General features: G+C 36.5%; 3 protein-coding genes across 6 annotated transcripts in view; 2 read left to right on the plus strand and 1 right to left on the minus strand.

Annotated features, from left to right (window-relative positions):
• The window catches only part of ical1 (islet cell autoantigen 1-like), a 98,641-nt gene extending 92,651 nt beyond the window's left edge, over positions 1 to 5,990 (minus strand). Inside the window, exons 1-4 of one of the 3 annotated variants that reach the window (XM_073952685.1) lie at positions 5,811 to 5,990; positions 4,163 to 4,256; positions 3,611 to 3,677; positions 817 to 903 (exon numbers count right to left, since the gene is read on the minus strand). The gene's annotated coding sequence lies outside the window, so the exon portion shown is untranslated. Of the gene's footprint in view, positions 1 to 816; positions 904 to 3,610; positions 3,678 to 4,162; positions 4,257 to 5,402; positions 5,599 to 5,810 lie in introns of those variants that run through there. The other 2 variants (XM_073952672.1, XM_073952674.1) reach the window with 2 other exon arrangements.
• Positions 1 to 23,571, plus strand: part of asic4b (acid-sensing (proton-gated) ion channel family member 4b) — a 750,743-nt gene that overhangs the window by 13,033 nt on the left and 714,139 nt on the right. The gene's annotated exons all lie outside the window — the stretch shown is intronic.
• On the plus strand, positions 6,102 to 23,395 carry mcm6 (minichromosome maintenance complex component 6). 2 transcript variants are annotated; one of them, XM_073953108.1, is made up of 17 exons: positions 6,102 to 6,286; positions 6,622 to 6,768; positions 7,648 to 7,758; positions 8,178 to 8,427; positions 9,264 to 9,830; positions 9,884 to 10,531; positions 10,611 to 10,761; positions 11,032 to 11,173; positions 12,448 to 12,589; positions 12,681 to 12,788; positions 13,800 to 13,955; positions 14,047 to 14,175; positions 16,760 to 16,921; positions 17,023 to 17,155; positions 18,898 to 19,083; positions 19,190 to 19,329; positions 22,628 to 23,395. In XM_073953108.1, the coding sequence occupies exons 7-17, from the start codon at positions 10,668 to 10,670 to the stop codon at positions 22,748 to 22,750; spliced, it is 1,515 nt and encodes a 504-aa protein (XP_073809209.1). In that variant the 5' UTR covers positions 6,102 to 6,286; positions 6,622 to 6,768; positions 7,648 to 7,758; positions 8,178 to 8,427; positions 9,264 to 9,830; positions 9,884 to 10,531; positions 10,611 to 10,667; the 3' UTR covers positions 22,751 to 23,395.

Here is a 23,571-nt window from a genome sequence, read left to right on the forward strand (position 1 = left end):
CAATTATTTATCTAGTCATGTTTCACAGCCTTTTTAGAAAATATTACCAACCCCAAACTATAGAACGACATGGAGTATACCAGTATATTTTAACGAGCATTTTTCCCGAATAACATTTAAAGCACAATTTAGTCCTTAATTTGAAAATAATGAAAACGGTCATTTTCTTGATTGTATACAAGGGTGTCTGTGGGACAAAGAGAGCAAACAGCATGATCGGATGGTAAATATACGCTCCCTGCCTGCAACGACAGTGCATGAATCGTCAAACTGTCTGTGTGAAACGCACAAACACACACCTGCTGTTAGACACAATGATCTTCCTCCGAATACTCTGTTTTCTCACTGTGTGCTAATGAGAGAGCAGCTCAGTCAGAGATTCCCACCAAACTACCCTAAACAAACAACAGGGAGCATATAAGCACACAAAACAGCAGTGGGGGGGGGGGGGGGGGGGGGGGTTAGATATCCAGGTGTGACACAGACAGATGTGCCATTTTATTCCCATCCTTAAAATGCATAACACTGGATATACAAGTGTAAATATTGTGCGCAAATACACCCAGCCCAAACACACGGCTATACATACAGCACACAGGCCCCTACAGGTATTTGTGGCCAGTGTAATTATACAAGGTTGTTAAAAACACACCTGAAATTCCGGATTATGGGTAGTTTTTTTAGGGCTTTAGCAACCAACACACTTTTAAACCCTCACAGGATTTTCACTCTTTGGAAACACTAACTGAAAGACTTTGTTTGACCTCAAACAGCTCTAGGAGCTCTAAGTGCTCCTGTGACCCTTTTCTTGCTGACCTTTGACATCTGACATCTGTACTCCTGCTCTTTTTCACCCGCTTCTGGCGGAGGGATCTGAAAGCTGGGCTGTTATTCTGGGTATATCTGTCAATATGGGGCAAAAGAAAGAAAAAGAAAATAGAAAAGCTTTTACCAAATCTGCCATTGGTAAGTAAAAAAAATGATGTTTCTGTTAATTGACTGAAAAGAACATTATATAGGCATCACAGTGGCGCAGTGGTTAGCATTGTCGGCTCACAGCAAGAAAATCGCTGGTTTGAGCCTCAGCTGGGTCAGTTGGCATTTCTATGTGGAGTTTGCATGTTCTCCCCGTGTTTATGTGGGTTTCCTCCCTGTGCTCCGGTTTCCCCCACAAGTCCAAAGACATGTGGTATAAGTAAATTGGGTAGGCTAAAATGTCCATAGTGTATGTTTGAATGAGAGTGTATGTGTGTATCCCAGTGATGGGTTGCAGATGAAAGGGCATTTTCTGCGTAAAAACATATGCTGGATAAGTTGGCGGTTCATTCCGCTGTGGTGACCCCAGATTAATAAAGGGACTATGCTGAAAATAAAATGAATGAATGACTGAACATCATATATATCAGTAAAACACTGTCACAGTTATACTTGGTTGGTCAGTGTGATTTTGATTTATTATTATAATTTCTTTGAACTTATAAGGACTTCACGGTGTCTCAATGGTTAGCACTGTCACCTCACAGTAAGAAAGTTGCTGGTTCGAGTATCGGCTGGGCCAGTTGGCATTCCTGTGTGGAGTTTGCATGTTCTTCCCGTGTTCTCGTGGGTTTCCCCCACAGTCCAAAGACTTGCGCTATAGGTGAATTGAATAAACTAATGTGGCCCTAGTGTATGTGTGTAAATGAGTGCGTATGGAGGTTTTTCCAGTACTGGGTTGCAGCTGGAAGGGCATCCGCTGCGTTAAACATATGCTGGATAAGTTGGCGGTTCATTCCGCTCTGGCAACCCCTGATGAATAAAGAGACTGAGCCGAAGGAACATAAATGAATAAATGAAATTGGCCCTAGTGTATGAGTGAGTGAATGAGTGTGTATGGGTGTTTCCCAGTACTGGATTGCAGCTGGAAGGGCATCCGCTGCATAAAACATATGTTGGAATAGTTGGCGGTTTATTCCACTGTGGCAACCTCTAAAATAAAAACTAAGCTGATGGAAAATGAATGAGCTTATAGGGTATATAACAATATTTACATAAACAATATTTACAACCAAACATATAAACTGACTGTCAAAATTCATTTATTAAATTACCAACATTTACGCCCCATTCACACGTGGCGTCAGCGTCAACGCTTCCCATTCACTTTGAATGGGTGACGTCAGGCGTTACCGAACAGCATTGTGGATCAGTCGGTGCCGTTTCAGAGGCGTTGCTCGCTGTAGAAGTTGGGACTAGCTCAACTTTTCAAGCGCCGATGGAAGCGTCAGCCAATCAGATCACTGTATGCAAATACACCAGCTAGACAGTGGCCTATTGCTGACTGAATTTCATTGGCTGACGCTGCTATAACGATCGCTTCAGCCCCAACTTCAGACACGCGTTCATTCAAGCGGTGACGCTGAGAGCCCCAAGTGAATGAGTCGTTAGAAATATTAAGTTATGTTGTGTGTATGGCATAATGGTGGCGCATTGGGTAGCACGATCGCCTCACAGCAAGAAGATCGTTGGTTCAAGTCTCACAAAAAAAAAAAATTTACGCCAGGAACATTTTTACAATATAAGTAAATATTTAGTAAACAAAACATTTTGGGGTGAACTGTCCCTTTAAGCTACAACTATAAATATTCATTAGGGTTCACAATTAATGCTAAATCATGTGAGTGATGAAATGAACTTTTTCCTCAGGAACACTGAATTCAGCACAGATCTCAGAAAACAAGGTACTTTTGTTCAACTAACGTCATTTATTGAGTGGGCGCCTACACGTGATCAGGGCTGCACCATCACCCAGAAAAACAACAGAAGTGTTATGGCATCCTACAGTATATCTGTCATATCTTGTTTTACTCGTTAGAAAGCTTGCCAAATATTTGTTTTTGACTCCAGTAAGATAGTGTCTGTTTTTGGAAGTGTCTGTCTTTGTCAGTTGTGCCATTGTGTGAAGTATTGTGAAAGACATAAATCTCCTGACTAAGGCAATATCTTATGCTCACCCAGGCAGCTTTACAAGCATGCAAATAAGCCTTCATATGTACGGCCGTGCCAAATGTTACAAAACATCTGAGGTGCTGAAGACGCCCCGCAGACAAAACCGTCTAGACATTGTTCGGCATAACGATATAGCCTGGCTCAGGTGTGTGTCTGGTGATTCAGCCAATCCGTTAGCGAATTTTGTTCATGTTTACTGAGTTAGGACAGCAAAGCCATTTTGTGGATTGCAACAGAAAACATGTTTGGGTTTTAAACACTTTCAAATCTCATAAATAACAGGCGCCTACACATGAATAAAGAGTATTCAAATGAACTAAAGCATAAAAGTAAACATAACAGAACTGATCGAGATGTAGTTAAGTGTTAGCTTTGACGTCTGTATTTCTGTCAGCCAATGACGTTTTGTTTTTAAAATTCAAAAATGCCGCCACAAGATGAAATCAACCGCCGTGAAGGAAACCACAAGAACAAAAGACACCTATTTCTAGAGACCACAACTCAGGGTTACGCCCAACAAACACTGAAAACTCTCAGACATGCATACACATACATGTATATGTAACAGAGGCGTAGGACCGGCGGGGTTACATATACACCACAAAAGTGTGTTCTTACTCACCAGATTCAACCAGCATGTGTAGTTTTCTTTCCAGCCAAACTGAAACTTTTCAATTATCCAGGTACAACTGAATCAAACATAAAGGATGACAGAATGTGTCGTCAACATGGGTTACAGCTATTAGGGTGTCAAAAGATGAACAAAAGAGTGTCAGAATGATTTGATTTACTGACAGAGATTGCAGCACATTCAAAGGGTTTTAATCTACTGCACAAATGCCTTCATTTGTACCATGTCAACATTATCAAAATTAAATACTTAAAAGAGATAGTTTAGCTAAAATGTATCACCATTTTATTCACACTCAAATGGTTCTAAACTTTTAAAGACAGACTTTTTCTGATGATCTAAGCAAAAAACAAGCTGGGATTCACACAATTCCTTCCTTGAATACAAATCGATTAAGTTGTAATGTAAGTGGACTGCACATAAAAAATGAAGTTGTCCCAAAATAAACCCTATGAATTGTGTTGTTTCATTCATTCATTTTGTTTTCAGCTTAGTCCCTTTATTTATCAAGGGTCATTACAGCGCAATGAACCGCAAACTTACCCAGCATATGTTTTTACACAGCGGATGCCCTTCCAGCAGCAACGAACCAGCTCGAACCAGCGACCTTCTTGCAGTGAGGCGATCGTGCTACCTACTGCAACACCATTACATTATTAATAATGTAATGCAGGTGGCCAAATTCTGAGAGGAAGGTTTATTTGCATAATAAATTACCCTTTATTTAGCCTTAATAGGCAGTTTTTAATTTAAAGCCTTAACAGATTCCTTTTTTCCCTAATGATATATTATGAGATGAATTTGTATTTAAAAAATAAGAAGTATAAATAATTTTAAAAAATGTATTTAATTTTTACATTAAAAAGTGTGATTATTATTGACCACCTGACAAGCTAGTCCAGCTAAAAAATGTGCTTTAAATGTCAACTAATTGCAGTATTTAAACCTCATAGTTAAATAAAAAAATAGGCGAATAACTGCAAAAGGGCTCGCTACTGACCTGACATTACTATACATTATCAGCAATTAATTGACACAAAACCTAACAAAAAGTTATTTAGGCTGAATAATTTTAGCAGCAACTATTATACTGAACATGTGTTCCCTTATCTAAAATGTCAACTTGATTTCTAATAAAAAAAGTAATAAGATTTGTTTCTAAATTTGTTCTCTTTGATGATGTGACATTCAGATAATTTTAAATTAACAATAATAACCAAATTAGATATTAGCAAACAGTCAATCAGAGTGGCAATGTTTCTTCTAGCAAATCCAAATTAGATTAGATAGACTTTTCTTTTACTTTCTTTCTTCTTTAATATCCTATTTCACTCATCCAGCCAGATTACAGAACTATAATTTGTAACATACAATCAGCTAATGCAGCTACGTTGAGATAAATAATCACAATTACTGAATGACTGTACACACCGATTTGTTTTTCTACACATATCATGTAATTGGTTTTTTTCTTTGAAATAAAAGCTGTTAATATGTGCTTTTTAGTTTTAATACACGTCCTGAGATTTTAGTTGTTGTCTGAGGAAAATAAATCTGTTTTCATAAAAGTAAATCATAAACACAAAACTCTTTGACGCCATCTGCTGTCTTAATTAAAAGGCTTGACGTTTACATAATAGTAAAACAATAGCGCCATCTACTGTTCACAAAAGACATTTTTAAGGGGCAAACAGGAAAAATAAACCCATATCACGTTAAAAAACAACCGACAGGATAGTTTTTTTTTTTTTAAGTTTTTAACGTTTAACGTTACTGAGGCGACTGAGCTGAGCGAGTCATTTATCGTCTAAGTTCGACTGAACTATAATTATGACGCGTATCAAATACACTTTAAAGACAGAATGACTGTATGTATATACAGTGTATACAAAATTTCAACCTAACAATTTTAGAAAATGTTATAACTTTGTCCTAACCGATAATCATCAACGACTGTGATTGGTTCAAACTCAAAGCGCAGAGAAGAGTAACAGGTGTCACGTGACCATGCTTTGCAATTGTCTAAAAAAATACGTTTTTTTAAACACCGTTAAGATGTTTTACATTAGCTACACGATTAAAATGCATAAGTTTTAAAATAATATGATTATATACAAATATGTATATATAATACCAATACTAATACTATAAATTATTCATTCATTGTATTTTTAAGTCTAAAATACAATACCTGAACAGTCAAAAACGATAAGCTCCAGCTGTTTTGAGCAATCACCTTTTCAACATGTCTTAATAATAAATACTTTTCTCATATAATGTATTAACACATTTTCTTTGTTTAAAACTAAAAATTACGGAAACCCTGTAACCTTAACATGAGGCCACGCCCTTAAACATAATGCTTGAAAACGATTGGTCACGACAGTCCAATTGTGGTCGCAGCAGCGAAAAGCAGCAATCTAATTGGTTCACAGTGGCGCGAAAATAATCACATGGTACAGCATTTCGCGCGAAAACTCCTGAAGAAGCTCGTGTGTTTCATGTGCAAGACGGGAAGGAGAGCGCAGCACTGTAATAACTCTGTAATAGCAACTGAACAGAAAAAATGGATCTTACGGAGACTGGAGTGAATCAGAACGCTGGCCAGGTGATCAAGGACGAGCTGGCTGAAAAATGTCAGAAATTATTCCAGGCCTTTTTGGAAGAGTGAGTAAACGCGGTTTATCTCATTGTTCTTCATGATGAAAGTTACTCGGATGCCATTTTATTTTCATTTTATGAACAAGTATACGCTTTTACAGTAGCAATATTGCATGGTTTCTTCTTAACGCACATAATCTACATTTTATGGATTATAACATTATAACATTGAACATACTAGCTTGAACACTTTAATAATCGTTAGGCTTGTTGTACACGTGAGCGCATGCCATCTTTGTTATGTTTTTTTTGTGTGTGTGTATAATGTTATTTTATGTTGCGTGTGATCAGCATTAATTTGTAGTAGTAATCAAAATGACCGTCTATTCTCCTATGTGAAGGTTTCAGAATAGCGATGGTGAGGTGAAGTACCTGCGGGACGCGGAGGAGCTGATCCGGCCTGAGAGGAACACACTCGCGGTCAGTTTTACCGACCTTGAGGGATTTAACCAAGAACTGGCAACCGCCATCCAGGAGGAATTCTACAGGTGTGAACGCAGAACATAAAAAAGAAAATGTGTTCATACATTTTTCTGAATTATTTTCTGTTAAAAGTGTATATTACATTGCTGTGGATATGTGGTAACAGTTTATTTTAGCGTGCTTGTTACACATTTACCAAATATATTGAAAACAGTGTAGTTGTATGCAGTAACGGGAAACCAAACACTCTGTCATGTTCTAATCCTACAGTAAGTAATTATTATAATTTAGCATTTGAAGAGATGGTTCACCCCGAAATGAAAATTCTGTCATCTTATTCTCCCCTTGACTAGTTTGAGTTTTCAAAATCTATTTATTTTCTTCGGTTATAATAAAGTAATAAAATAAAATAAGTAATTTTGAAGAATGTTCAGTTATCGGTAACTATTGACTTCCATAGTAGGGCAAAAAATACTGCAGATGTCAATGGTTACCTGTTTCCAACATTGTTCAATGTGTCTTCTATTGTGTTCAACTGAACAAAAACTCAAACTGGTTTGGATCAAGTCAAGGGTGAGTAAATAATGACACAATTTCATTTTTGGGGGAACTTTCCCTTTAAAAGCAACATGTAAACTAAAATGAAGTGTAAATTGTGGTTGTTATTATCACAGTATTTGTACATCAATAAATATAACGTATATCTGGAAAAAAAAATATCGTCAATAAATATAACATGGACTACTTTTTGAATTGTAAGTGTCATGTGGAAAAACCTGTGGCACAGTTTTTGTGTGTTTGCACTTGGAAATTTTCATTTTGTGCAGTCGCCCTTTTGGTTCTATTTGTAATTATATCATTATCTTTTTCGCTCTGTTCCCAACTATCATGAGTTAAAATACAATGTTTGTACCTGCATTAACAAAGTATTGTCTTCGATTTAGGCTGTACCCCTACTTGTGCCGTGCTGTTCGTAATTTTGCTCGGGATCATGGAGAAGTTCCCACCTCCAAGGAATTCTACGTGGCCTTCCAGGATCTACCAACCAGACACAAGTAAACAGATACACAAGATGATGACTTGTTAATCAAATCTATAATAGACTTCAGTTCTATTGTGCAAGAACTCAAAGAATTTATGAATTTTTGGTTTGAATCGGTTATTTTAGGCTTTACACAAACGAGTGGAACAACATTAAAGAGCATCAGGTTATAAATAGTTCATTAATGATATTAATTAAAAGCCAGAGACCTGAATTTGAAACTTCTAAACTGCTATATGGGATATAATATATGCAGAATAGTTAGAGCCATTGTTTTTAAAAGTTATTATTGAATCATTGAATCAATTATGGAATGTTTTAAATAAGTATAAAGTGATGTTTTTGTAATAATTAATATTTGATTAAATTATCTAACAGTTTTCAGCAGTCACCATGTTTAACTAACATGGTGCTGTATTTTTTTTTCTGCAGGATTCGTGAGTTGACAACAGTGAAGGTCGGTTCACTGGTGCGCATCAGCGGTCAGGTGGTCCGTACTCACCCGGTTCACCCTGAGCTGGTGAGCGGGACCTTTCTGTGTTTGGACTGTCAGGGAGTGATAAAAGACGTTGAGCAGCAGTTTAAATACACTCAGCCCAGCATTTGCCGCAATCCTGTGTGCAACAACCGCAGACGCTTTCTCCTAGATACCAACAAGTCCAAATTCATTGACTTCCAGAAGGTATGACGGCTGCTTAATTAACTGCCTGTCAATACGTTTTACACATCAATTCATCCTCTGCATCATGATGTTAATACTTATGTACTGTAATTAGATGCATAAATGATATGTTCTTTGGCAAACTCCATTTTCTGTATTTGTTTTGAAATTATGAAGATATTGAAATGAAAAAGAATTCGCAGATAAACATTTATAAAGGTTTATGTGTAGATGATTGTTACAAAACTCATCAGTAAGATTTAGTTTTTCTGCCTTGAAGCAAAAACTGACATTTGTGGTTACATGTTCTGCAAGAAAAATGTCAAAAAAATTATTTCAGTAACATATTTTATATAGTATTTCAGTCAAATATTTTCAATAACACTTTTTAAATGTAAATCTAAGCTTAAAATGTAAGCTTAAAAAGATATGATGTTGATATAATTAAAATAATAAACATTTAAATATAACAAAAAAGCCAAACTTATGTATTTACAAAAATGTAAAATACAAATTAAAAAATCTAGGATGATTTGTTTGTTTTAGGCCTGCACATTTTGACCAAAGATGCTTAAAATTTGGATGCAATGTTATCAGACATACTACATTTCAAAGGTGTACTAGTATTTTGAAAAATGCTTTTGACCCTGAGTCCCAAAACAAACCTACAGCCAATCAGCAAGAACGGGAGTGTCTAGTAATGATAGCAGCTAATTCAAAAAGGATCCAAGTCCTGTGTTATGGAAGTGTATGTTTTAATACTCTCAAATAACAACATTATTTGGCAAACGTTTGCCTAAAGTGCACCTTTAATCTGTGGTTACTCAATTTTGATGGTTTTCCTACTTTGAAACCAGGTACGCATCCAAGAGACGCAGGCTGAGCTGCCCCGTGGCTCCATTCCTCGCAGTATGGAGGTGATCCTGCGGGCCGAGGCTGTGGAGTCAGCACAGGCCGGGGATAAATGTGACTTCATTGGCTCCCTCATCGTTGTGCCTGATATATCCCAGTTGGCCACACCAGGTACACACCTCTCATCCAGTCCAGCACAACTAGCCGGTTTTCCATCCTAACATAAAGCAAATCCTTTCAGAATTTGCAAAAAAACAAAACAAATATGAGTTCAGTGCATTTCCATCACGTTCTTAGGGGCTGTTCACAAACAATCCGTTCTTTTCTGTTGTTTTCCATTATAAACTTGCTACAAACGGACGTGTTTGACTGCTAGGCTCACGTTTTTTAGACGCCATGTCAGGTTGAAAGATCTTCAACTTTCACCCGCAGCGCAGCTCATCACTTTTACATCCAAAAGCAGTGGACCAATCAGAAGAGCTTGGAGGCGGGGAAACCGCTGCGAGCTTCAGTTTGTAGTAGAAAGCTGGCATGACAACTGTCTTATTTACCGTTATATCATGGCAAAGGAGGTGCTCATTTTAGCTTTGACCAGATCTCTTGAGTTAAGTAATATATGTTTAAGTGCTCATGATAACATCTTGTTTTTCTATTTGTAATGGGTCCGCTATTGTCGATATTACATCACATTCATAATACTGCATCATGTGGACCTCACGCCCAGCTTTTTTTAAACCCATTACTGTGTCAAGTGTGTTTAGAAGCAGTGTGAATGAGCCCTTAGAGTGGCTGAATATAGTATTGGTAACCTAGTAACCAACAGTAAACAAGACATGGATAATGGATGCAGCTAAATAATCACATGGGTTTAATGTTCCCCCATTCTACAGTACGTTCAAGTTTATTAGTCAAATCCATCTCCAATTATTCGCTCTTGATCAAACAATTCCAAAACCAAGTCAAGCTAGGATAAAACATTTGTTGGCAAATAAGTTTTTTTTTGTTTCAACTACTTGTTGCTCATGCAGTACTTCACATTGTGAGTTAACATATACTGATGGAAACTATTTAGTGATGATTATACAGTGTTTGTTAGTCTGAGTGACATGTGATTGTGTTTGTTTCAGGTGTGCGCGCTGAGACCAGCTCTCGTACAGCAGGAGTCCAGGGCTATGAGAATGAAGGTTTGCGTGGGCTTAAAGCGCTGGGCGTCAGGGAACTGTCCTACAAACTGGCTTTCTTGGCGTGCCACGTTGCCCCCACCAATCCCAGAGTAAGAATCAAGCTCAATGTTTCGATTGGGAGGTCTCGATTTTTATTATTTTAAGTTAATTGTACATCTGTATTTGTAGTTTGGAGGCAAGGAGATTCGAGATGAGGAGCAAACGGCAGAGAGTATCAAGAAACAGATGTCAGTGCAGGAGTGGGAGAAGGTGTTTGAGATGAGTCAAGATAAAAACCTCTACCATAACCTCTGCACCAGCCTGTTCCCTACTATTCACGGTCAGTTGGTATTAATATGAAATGTCTTAAAGAGATGGTTCACGCTAAAATGAAAATTCTGTTATCATTTACTCAGCCTTGACTTGGTCTAATCCAGTTTTTTGTAGTTGAACATTAAAGACAATACTGTAAATAGACGAACATTGGAAACCGGTAACCATTGGCATCCATAATAGGAAAAACAAATACTGTGGAAGTCAATGGATACTGGTTTTCAACATTATTCAAAATAAATTCTTCTGTGTTTAATGTGTAATGTGTTGCTCTCAGGTAATGATGAGGTAAAGCGTGGAATTCTGCTGATGCTGTTCGGAGGTGTTCCCAAAACCACCATGGAGGGAACGTCTTTGAGAGGAGACATCAACGTTTGTGTTGTAGGAGATCCAAGCACAGCTAAAAGCCAGTTCCTCAAGTGAGTTCAGTTTTCTCAACTACATCAGTTGGCCATCATTCATTCATTTCCTTTTCGGCTTAGTCCCTTTATTAATCTAGGGTTGCCACAGCGGAATGAATCGCCAACTTATCCAGCATAGGTTTTACATAGCGGATGCCCTTCCAGCCACAACCCATCACTTTAAATCATGTTATTACTAATATTTACATGAATTGTTTTAGGACACTTTTGCATCCATTAAGCTTGTCTTGTTTTCAATTGGTTACCAATACCAGGGGCGAACTGGGACAGCATTTTCAAAGTTGTTTTTTTTTAAAGTTATTTTGAAAAGATTTGCTTTAAGTTAGCATTGAAAATGGATGCTTTTAATTTAAAGGAGAATATAGGGTGAAACTAGGCAGTAGACTAACATTTTTTGCACCTTCTTTCAACGTGTTATCGCAGAATAAGGCCCAACAGGATTATCGGATACCAAATGCAAAGAGGAGTGCTGTTGTATAAGACTGAAGGGATTTATTCTATGAAAACAACCGACTGGATGTACTTTATCCTGCTTTTTTGTTGTTGTTACTTGAAAGACAATTTGACAAACATTGTTTTATAATAGTTTATTAATTCTTTAAATGCAAAGCTGACAGAAAAGAGAATGTATGAAGCTTGCACTAACCTGAGTATTATTCAGTCACAAGATGGCGCCAAACAGTAATAAATAGCATGACCGACAAGCTTTTACATACACTCATCGGCCACTTTATTAGGCACACCTTACTAGTACTGCATTAGACCCCCTTTGTCTTTAGAACACATCCATGATGTGAGTCTCTCATTCCACCACATCCCAGAGGTGCTCTATTAGATTGAGATCTGGTGACTGTGGAGGCCATTTGAGTGCAGTGAACTCATTGTCATGTTCAGAAACCGATCTGAGATGATTCGCGCTTTGTAACATGGCATGTTATTCTGCTGAAAGTAGCCGTCAGAAGACGGGCTCACTGTGGTCTTAAAGGGATGGACATGGTCAGCGTTGCATTGAGTTGCTGCTATGTGAGATGTGTTAACCAGCAGTTGGACAGGTGTACCTAATAAAGTGGCCGGTGAGTGTATATATATTTACTGACGGTCAAGATAATTCGAAGCACCCGGATAAGCCTGTTTTAATAGTTTTAGAGGTTGTTACCTGGGAATAACATGCCTTGGATTGTAGTGACTGACCAATCAGAATCAAATATTCCAGTCAGCCGTGTAATAAACTGAAATATCTGTGAGTTCTTATAGTTTGTCTGTTTTTTCAGGCATGTGGAGGAGTTCTGTCCTCGGGCCGTCTACACCAGCGGCAAAGCGTCCAGCGCTGCCGGTCTCACAGCTGCTGTGGTGAGAGATGAGGAGTCACACGAGTTCGTCATTGAAGCCGGAGCTCTCATGCTGGCTGACAATGTGAGTTTGTTTTATAAATGATTTAAAAGCTTAGTATAGCTTGGTCACTAAAATCTATTGATTTGACACAATAAAATGTGGTCTCCCATAGGGTGTTTGCTGCATTGACGAGTTTGATAAGATGGAAACGAGAGACCAGGTGGCCATCCATGAAGCCATGGAGCAGCAGACCATCTCCATCACCAAAGCAGGAGTCAAGGTAAGGGTCAAAGGTCAAAATGCATAAATGTGTTCCTGTAATAATAAATCTTATAATGAAAATATATAATGATAAATCTGATAATAAAAATTGCAGAGTTGCTACTTTTCTTTCATAATTACAATAGGGAACAGTTGTTTGAATAGTTGTTTGATTGACAATAAGATCATAGAAAGCAAGAGGGTAAATTAGACAGGTGTCAACTTAAAGGCATATTTCATTAACAAAATTTTCTCATCGTTTACTCACACTAAAGTGTTTCTGATTTCTTTTTTTTGTTTAACATAGTCTGAGATATTCTGAAGAATATTGAAAACCAGCAGCCGTTGACATCCATAGTAGGAACATGGTATACTATGGAAGTCAATGGATTCTACTTTCCGACATTCTTCAGTGTATCTTCCTTTGTGTTCAACAGAAGAAAGAAAATTGAACAGGTTTGGAACAAGTGGAGGAAGAGTAAATGATAAAATACTTTAAATGTTTGGATAAATGGTCCCTTTAAGACCTAATACACAGATCTAATATACTGACTATGTTGATGTACTTCTAACTGAAACTGAATATTGAGTAGGGGCTGGGTTTTTTTTACTTAAAATTGACAAATTTAGTATTTAAGCAATGCATCGAAGTAAAAATTAAAAATAAAGTTACGTTAAAGAGCATAAAAAATGTCAACTTTTGTGACGACACAGAACTACACAAGTCCCGCAGGGCTTGACAGTAGCTTTTTTGATCACCAGCAGTTTTTTAACATTTCTAGCCACTTACCATTTTTATTAGCCACAATTTTGGTGTTGCAAGAAACTACAAAACTGCAACAGCTGGAATCTAGGCGCATTTAACCTGTTGTGGGGTGTTACTGCCAAGCCCTAGTTATAATTCAAAGGTTATATAGGTCACCTGATATCAACCTGTTTATTATGTCTACCAACATATTTCACACTTCCAGTCATGGTGAATTATGATATTTATACCTTTTCCATGATAAAAGTTTGATTGTAATTTTAGGCCACTCTGAATGCCCGCACATCCATCTTGGCTGCAGCAAATCCAGTGAGCGGCCGTTACGACCGATCCAAATCTCTCAAACAGAACGTCAACCTGACGGCACCCATCATGTCTCGATTTGACCTATTCTTCATCCTTGTGGATGACTGCAATGAGGTATGATGAGCATGTGTGTCCTGAAAGGCAGTTTAAGATGATTATAAATACAGCAGAGTGTGTTAATAAATCCTTTTCATTCCCTTCTCAGGTCACTGATTACGCCATAGCCAGACGTATAGTGGATCTCCACTCCAGGATTGAGAATTCTGTCGACCGCGTCTACAGTCTCGATGAGATTCGCAGATACCTGCTGTTTGCTCGCCAGTTCAAGCCAAAGGTGAGTGTTGGAAAGATCATCTCCGTTCTTCCTGATGCCACTGCTGCTGCTCAACATTGAGTCTTTAGATAAATCCTGTGTATTTATGGTTTTTCAGACATTTGGACTAAAATCATTTTAAAATGTCATTTAGTTTTTGTTTTTTTTATCATTTTTTAAATAAATAAAAAATGTCAGTGTAAACCAGAAATTGCTGAGACTTATTTCAGTATGTTGGTGTGCTTGAAACTTAGGGCATACTCACACGATGTACAGTAAAGCACACTTGCCCCCCGCCGATCAGCCACTTTTGACACACATAAACAATCATAAAGTCCTCGTGCTGCAGGTATTAGGAGGTTTACTAAAGGTGCAGCTGTTGTGCAGTGAGGAGTTGCATCTTTAATAATCTAAACAGTTTGCGTTCATTAAACAGTAAGAATGATTATTAACATATGAAACAGTCCCTTAAAAGTCCCGTCTCGTCTTCAGTTTCGGGCTCAAAACTGAAGCGCTCGAAACTGAAGTGAACCGCGCTCTGGCACACCTCTTTCAACCGGGCCAGGGCCAGCCAAGTGAATCGCGCTTGAGCCCAATTCAGAGCACATATGCTGTGTTCACACCAGACGCAGAACGTGCGGATAAATTGCGATATTCGCGCCTAAATAGCCGCGTGAACATTTGAGTTTACTCGCTTCATTCGCGCGTCAAACCCCGCTTCAATCGCGTGTCAAATTCACTTCAGAACAGACGCGGATTCGCGTGATGGGCAGGGCTTCTGTCTCTAGACTCTAGCTTCATAGCTAAATGGCCAACATGGATTTTATGAAGAAAATAACAGTGTTTATGTGCTTTATGAAGACTGAAAAACAGCGTCGATACATTAATGGTCGTGTCTGAGTCCACTACATCCTTTCAGAGGTGCATCCAGGTCTGTGAGCTCATAAACTCCTCCAGAAACTTAACCTGGATGATGGAGGCTTTCAGCGGTGCTTCTGACTAAGCCAAGCCGAGTTTGATGAACTGTTGTCGGTGAAGGCTGGAGGATTTCCCTCGAAACACAGACAACAGGTTCTACGTCACAATCACGCCACCACAAGAGCAAGCTTCTGATTGGTTAACGTGGCGCGAATGTACGCTGAAGTTCAGATTTTTGAATTTCGAGAAATTCGCGTGAAACGCTCGTTAAGCGTGTCAAACGCATAACACTTCTCAAGCGATCCAGGAAACGGGCCTGGGCACGGTTTGGATGGCATATTGTGAGTACGGCCTTAATATTAAGTAGGGGGCGGGCTTTCCTTTTTAGCATCATTTTCTTATAGCAAACTCGTTAAGAGGAGTGTGGTTAAGAATATTGTGGCTGACGCTGTAAACTGAGGTCAACAGAGAAGAATCGCCACTCCAAACACAGAAGCAAATGGTCAGACTTTGAAGATTACCAAAACAAACAATTTTTCTAAGTGGATTAATTTGCACAGACGTATTCTTCACATAAAGAAAAACCATAGATATGTACATTAGATGTCGCCTACCCTGTTGTTGTCTATTGGAAGGAATGCGTCAGTAGAGCCGCCATTTTGGAACAGGGTAGCGCTCCATTGAAATGAATGCGGGACCAAGGTACAGTGGAAGACTGTGGCCATCCAAAGCCAGAGATATACACATATACACATATATCTATGATTGGGAGTTTTCCTGGATGTTAGTATGCAAATTATTTTTTTTAATTACGAAGATTTTAATTTTACATCACTTTTCTACATTGATGTATCAGTGACCGCACGGGCATTCCTGACAACAAGCTTGTGTTTGTGTGTACAGAAATGTACTATCCACCCTCCCTGTTAAATTTGATTTAATCCTTGTCCTGAAACACACCCCATCTCCTGCTTTCACTTCTGACAAAGGGAGAGGTTCGTTTGTGAATGAATCTCCGTTATGAACGACTCGTTCACTAGCTGAAAATAATACAACTTTCTGGCAGCGCAGCATCTCGTTGTCATATTTCTTTTGCATTGTTTGCTGATTTTATTCAACAAACTAGCATAAGCCGAGTATTTAGTGCGAGTTGGAGCTACTTTGCCTTATGGTGAAGGCAGTAAGTGACTGTTATCATCAATAACGTTACAAGTTGAACACAAAAGTTCATAACATACAGCTTTGTTTTCTTTGTTTGCTCGTTACTACACCCGTAGACAGCGCTAAAGTCCCGCATCTTCATGTTATAACACTGTCTTGACTAGTGCGGTTGAATGTCACTTGTCCTGGGAGCACTGTACCAATGTGGCGGCGCTATTGACGCATGCTCAGGGTCCCTATGCGATATCTAGTGTAAGATGTAAGATTTTTAGTGAACTTAAAAGTTGTTCAGTTGTTTCAAATTCATTTTCCAAGGGTTTTACATGATCCCAGTTGAAGAATAAATGATCTGCCATCTTCTTTAAAAAACTTAAAACCAAAAATATTTGTAATGTTTAACCTGAAGATTGTTTGCCACTATATCAGCTGCTCACTGTAGAACAAATACAAATATTGAGAGTTTATGTTAATAACAGGGCTTAAGTTATCTATCTATTAACTGTGTCTCAATCTGCTTTGGTATCAGATCTCAAAAGAGTCTGAAGAGTTTATCGTGGAGCAGTACAAGCGACTGAGACAGCGGGATGGGTCTGGAGTCACAAAGTCAGCCTGGAGGATCACAGTCCGCCAGCTGGAGAGCTTGATCCGGCTCTCTGAGAGCATGGCCAGGATGCACTGCTGCGATGAGGTGTGTGAGGAACTAGGACAAAGACGATAATTTGATTTTGGTCAAATAAAATCTAAAATGAATATCAGCAGGAGTTAAAGAGGGGTTTCTTTGTCCTGTAGGTTCAACCAAAGCATGTCAAGGAGGCTTTCAGGCTGCTGAACAAGTCTATTATTCGGGTTGAGACGCCTGATGTTAATCTGGATCAAGAGGAAGAGGAGGCTATGGAGGAGGAAGAGGACAATCAGATGAATGGTACAGTTGTCGTCTGTTTTAGATGTGACAGCAGTTCATTCAGACTGTAAACTGATAAATCTTGCTTCTATATCAATGGATTTTAACCAGAAGAAGGAGCTGCATTTACATTTAGTTATACTGATAGAATATTGTTTAAAAGATTGTCTAAAAATTGAAAGATTTCAGAATTGAAAGGACAAAAGTCAAAATGGGCAATTGTTAAACTCAATTCCCATTGACAGGGTCCCCGCGGGGTCTTAAGAAGTATTAAAAAGTCTTAAATTAAAAAATCGAAATTTATGGCTTTAAAAAGTCTTAAATTTGCTGTTTTAGGTCTTAAATATTTTTGCACAGGTCTTATTTTTGCGATGTCCTTGTAATGCTACATCTAATGCTGATTTAAATTCTTTTTGTTGTTGTTGCTAGGTTTTTGGGGTGTTGTAGTTCTTTATTTCATTAGTCCAATTGTAATTTGCAGTAGTTTGTTTTTAATACACTTGTTGTGTTACCATAGCAGCTATAGTATTACCACAACAGAGTAATTGAAGCACTTTACTGTACTTTACAAAACACTGTACAGCAGACACTAGTTTACTTTATTTTAGTGATAAAATGGGATTGATAGTGGGATTTATTTGAAGAGTGAATAGTACAGTAGGCTATAATACCTAATCAAGTTTTTACCTATTTTCTATCACAGTTACATTTCTGCTTGCCAGACTGACCAATAATTATTGGCTAGAAATTGCAACAGCCATGGGAAAGGAGGAAAGTTTTTGTAAAACGTTGGAAAAACTGAGGGATAAGTTTGTTAAAACAAAAAGGAGGCCCCCAAAAACATCTTCAATGATAATGATTATCTTTTTATTCGTCTGATTTTACTTGCTGTTTTTTTGGACCGCCCCCTGTCATTTAAAAAAAATAATCTCAATGGTAAACGTGTCAAGTATAAAAGCCTTAATCCGTTTCGTGAGTTGTGCGATACGGTGCCAGGTGAAAGTATAAATCTGCATTAAGATGTTTGTTTTTTCTGTAGTTCAATGGTGCATTTATCCTGACTTTAGTACTGTTCAATTTAAATAACTTTATTTTACCCCTAATTTTGTGCTTTTACATTTTACATTATATAGGTCTTAAATTTAATACTTAATGGTCTTAAAAAGGTCTTAAAAGGTCTTAAATTTGACATTATGATATCTACAGAGACCCTGATTGAGAAAAGTCAAAATTGAAAGATTTGAATATAGATTTGGAAGAAATTGTCAATATTGAGAGATCACAATTGCTAAATGAATCAGAATTCCAGGAATAAAAGTGAAAATTGAGAGTAAAAGTCAGAATTGAGAGACCCTTAACACAAGAAATCCAGGAACAAAATTCAGATGTAAATGTAAAAATCTGAATTTCAAGATGTAAACTCAGAATTTAAGACAAATATTATTTGCAAGATGTACACTAAAAAATAGAACTGTGAAAAAAGTCACAATTACCATTTGTTTATTTAAATCCACATCAGCCTAGATAGACTCAAAAATTACGTTTTGCTGTTGGTTCAAACTACTTATTTAAACAGAGCTTGAAAAACACAATTATTGTGGTTTAATTGTTTTTTGTTCAATCTACTTAAATTTGTAATAAACTAACTTCATAACTTCTTAATAAGTTAACTTCATGTTGTTCCAACAAATTTGATTGTGTCGAACCCTGCATTTTTTACAGTGCATGAGGGCCTTCTAAAATATATATACTTATTTTAACAGGGCACGATGTACCTAACGGTGTAAATGGAGCTGTTAATGGAGAAGTGAATGGCCACGAGCATACAAATGGTATCAACGGTCACGGGGTCAATGGAGAAACTGCAAAACCCTCACTGAGACTGTCGTTTGCTGAGTATAAACGCATTTCAAACCTGCTGGTGCTGCATCTGCGTCGTGCCGAGGAAGGTGAGCAATCGCTACAAGACTTATACTACAGTTTTACAAACAATCGCACACACACATCACATGACATCCCACAGGAATCTAATTTGCATTGTGCCATTTCTCGCAGATGAGGACGAGGCGGCGCTGAAGAAGAGTGAAGTTGTGAACTGGTACCTGAAGGAGATCGAATCAGAGATTGATTCTGAAATGGAGCTCATCAGTAAGAAGACCATGATAGAGAAAGTGATCTACAGACTGGTTCACTATGTAAGCAAACATTTGCATGTGTTACAAGCAGAGTTGTGTGTATTGTTTGGGTTTGTTTATGATACTGGTGGCCAAATCTCTCTCTCTCTCTATATATATATATATATATATATATATATATATATATATATATATACCCAGTTGAAGTCAGAATTATTCGCCCCCTTCGAATTTCTTTTTCTTTTTTAAATATTTCACAAATGATGCTTAACAGAGCAAGGAAATTTTCACAGTATGTCTGATGTTTTTTCCTCTGAAGAAAGTCTTATTTGTTTTATTTCGGCTAGAATAAAATAATAATTTACATTTTTTTAAACCATTTAAGTGCAATATTATTAGTTCCTTTAGGCTATATTTTTTTGTTCAATAGTCTACAAACCATCATTATACAATAACTTGCCTAATTACCCTAACCTGCCTAGTTAACCTAATTAACTTAGTTAAGCCTTTAAATGTCACTTAAAGCTGTATAGAAGTGTCTTAAAATATCTAGTCAAATACTATTTACTGTCATCATGACAAAGATAAAAGAATTCATGAGTGAATGTATTTATTCACATGATCTAATGATGAACAATACATGTACAGCATTTATTATTTATAGTTTAACATTTACTAATGCAGTATTAAAATCTAAATTCATGCTTGTTAACATGAGTTAATGTTATGTGAATTGACATGAACTAACAATGAACAACTGTATTTTCATCAACTAACATTAACAGATGAATAAAGACAGTAATAATTGTTTGTTATGTTAGTAAATATATTAACTAACATGATCTAATACAATATAATTTAATATAATTTATAATATAATTTACATTATCTGTAAAATGTTCCTGTTTTTTGTGCCTAAATTGACTATACTGTAAGTATTTCAAAGTGTAGATTAAACATGAATAAAAGGTAGTAAAATAGGTACATATATATAGTGAAAATAAGTTTTTTCTTAAACACAATTTTTAAATAATATATATATGTATGTATTGGCAAGACTAATGTTTGAAAAAATATGATTAATTACTAAGATAATAAATTATTTACATTATTATTACTGAAGTGTAGCTTAAAAATGGTGTGACAACAAAAATAAAGAAAAACAACTCTTAATAGTGTATAACTAGCATGAGAGTACTTTATCTTCATTGTTGGACATTTGTCTTTATTATGTGTGGTTTATTTTATGAAAATTATCTATACAGTATTCTCATTGCACATTTTTAATAAATAGTGGTGTCACACTAAGCAATTTTATAGAAGTTTTAATTTTATTGCGTTTTCCATTTAAATATGTGAAAAAGACAAAAACTTAAAAGGTTTGGTCTGCGCCAGTGGTGTAGTGGCTAGTGCGTCGACACATGTACTCCAGTGCTCCTTTCTCTGCCCCCTATGCTTTCCTGCCAATCCTCTAAACTGGGTTCATATGGTCAACTGGAAGTCATGGAATTTTGACATGGCATTTTTTTGTTGGCAAAAGTTTTGAAAAATCTGAAAAACCCACAAAATTTTGAAAAAAAGTCATGGAAATTACTTGAACACATTTCTGTATACTTAAACATGAGTTAGTTGTCTTTACTTTTCTGGCCATGGTCAAACTCACGCTCTCACATTATTAGTGCTGTGTGAGCATTATCTAAATCAATTTTACATAGATACAAAGATTCATTTAAACTAAATAGATTGTTGCATGTTTTATGATATGCTGTAATGACTCGTTGTTTTTCTTATTATTTACCATGTATACGTAGACATTACATGAAACATTAGGTTATGAAAATGTACTTGAAAGTCCTGGAAAAGTCATTGAATCTTAGGAGTAAAAATGTGTATGAACCCTGTCTATACTTCCCCATCCATTAAAGGTGAACCCCCCCCCCCAAAAAAAATAACTTAACAGGTTTACATCATGGGCTTCACAGGGGGCTTAAGTTAAATATTGAATTGGGTCTTTCATCTAATTAATTATTTTTCTGTGAAATTACCTGATCTAAAATATAGTGTAGAGCTGCATGATATTGGTAAAATCCGATATTGCGATATTTTATTTCTCTGCGATTATATATTGCGATATAAATACAGTTTCACAAGATAGCTTGAATAGCATTATTTGATGATTTTCTGGGGAGTCTAACTGTGTTCAGGTGCAGAAATTGAATAAACGCAATCCAAAAAAAAAAGTTATTCTCGTTTCTAGTCCAAATATCTAAAAATAAAATTCTTAATCAGGTTAAAATATTATTTGTTTTGAATTTCAGATGAAAGGCAAAATCAGTTTTTCCTTAAAACAAACAAAATGATCTGCCAGCGGGGGAAATTATATTTTAATGTAGATATTTGGACTAGAAACAAAAACAAAAGTTCAAAGTATTACATTTTTTTTTGTTATTGTATAAATACAATTCTGTAGCTTCGGGTTGACTGTAATCCAGACTTTACATTGCATATATTTGCAATTGTGGATGCACACATCGCGATATCAATGCTGAAACTGTCACGTTAAGCGTGATAAAAACAGAACAAAAACAGGAACAAAAAGGGTATGGATCCAAGTGCAGATTTAATATTAAATAGTGCGGTAACAGTGAACAAAATCCAAAGTGCAAAGTAACAAAATAATATACAAACAAAACAAGAAACTAATACAGATTAAACACGAACTAGACTTAAGCAAGATACAAGAGCGAGATCAAGAACAACATACCAGAGCTGACATGATAGACAAACAACGCAGTAACAAACAGAGGTGGAATGGTAATATATAGTCCAGGTAATCAACGGAGATTGGAGACAGCTGTGGTTGAAATCAGTGTAGATGACAGACCGGGTGTGTGCACGAAAGAATGTATGGAAATGTAGTATTTTTGGGCGCTGTAGTTTTACTCAGTGTCCATTGAACTACAGCGCCCTCAGGTGGTCACTGACAGTCATGACAGAAACGATATATTATGCAGCCCTAATATAGTGACACTGCTGGACAGACATGGTTTTCAGTGACAAAATGTAAATATCCGATGTTTTTAGAAGTGTAAGAATAAACATATATATTTGACTATTTTGTTGTTCATTTATAAGAGTTGTAATTTATTTTGAACTACTCTTGAGACGGTCACTATAGAACAGTTTTGAGATTTGACTAAAATAGTAACAGCAGTTTTTATGGAAGTCCATAAAAGACAAAGACATGCTTAATCTCTTACTGCATTTTAAATGATGACAATACTAATTATATTCATGTGGAAATACAATGTCATGTCAGATGATGAGTTATAAATGTTGATTTTATTCTCTTCACCAGGATTATATTCTGATTGAGTTGAAACAGTCCGGGCTGAAAGGGTCTGCTGAGTCCAGTGAAACAGAATCGCAGGAGGAAGACGTTACGCTGGTGGTCAATCCCAACTACACTTTCGAAGACTAGACATTTTGCTGCCACAGTCTCTGCTGTTTTAACTCAAAATATGGGGCCGCTGATGATGTTCAGGAAGACCCTGTCCAGCCTCTTTCTTTGTAAATTGTTTCACGGATTTTAGGTGCATTCTGTTTTTGTATCAGATTATAAGGATGGGTCTGTCTATCCATTGTTTTTAAGATTGGTGACCTTGCAAAAAAGAAAAAAAAAAGTGTTTTGTAAATATGTTTCTTGTTTTTAATACGCTAGAGTTTTAGAATGTTAGAAATGGACCTCCATTAAATATTTTGCATATATACTGTTATCGTGTGTTAAAAGTTCTGTCATTTATGTCAAAAGTTCAGTGTTCATTATGCAATAAATTTTAAAACAGATGTCTGGTAAAAAGCTGATATTTTTTGTTTAGCACATGCTAATAACAGAGAAATTTGCTACTTGGAAAAATATGCAAATTACATACATGAAAATTAAGTTCATATTTGGATATCACACAAAATAAAATGTCAAATATGCAACAAATATTTCAAAATGTTGCAAAAATTACAACATCATTTTCTCACAATTGCAATTACAAATATGTACATATGTTACATTTTTTTGCTTTGAAAAAAAAAATGTTGATTGGAAAAATAAACTACAAAATGTTAACTAAAATGTGCTGTTTTTAATGTTTCTTTTGATTTTCTGTTTATTTCTAATTTATTTTATATTTCTTCCTAACATATTAATTTGTGTGTACTAATTCTTTTTTGTTAGATTAGTTCCAGTTTTGGCTTTGGTACTAATTTATTTTATATGGACAAATATATTAACGTAAAGCATTTTATAGG

The sequence above is a fragment of the Danio rerio genome, chromosome 6 (assembly GCF_049306965.1).
Source record: "Danio rerio strain Tuebingen ecotype United States chromosome 6, GRCz12tu, whole genome shotgun sequence".
Classification (NCBI taxonomy): Eukaryota; Metazoa; Chordata; class Actinopteri; order Cypriniformes; family Danionidae; genus Danio; species Danio rerio.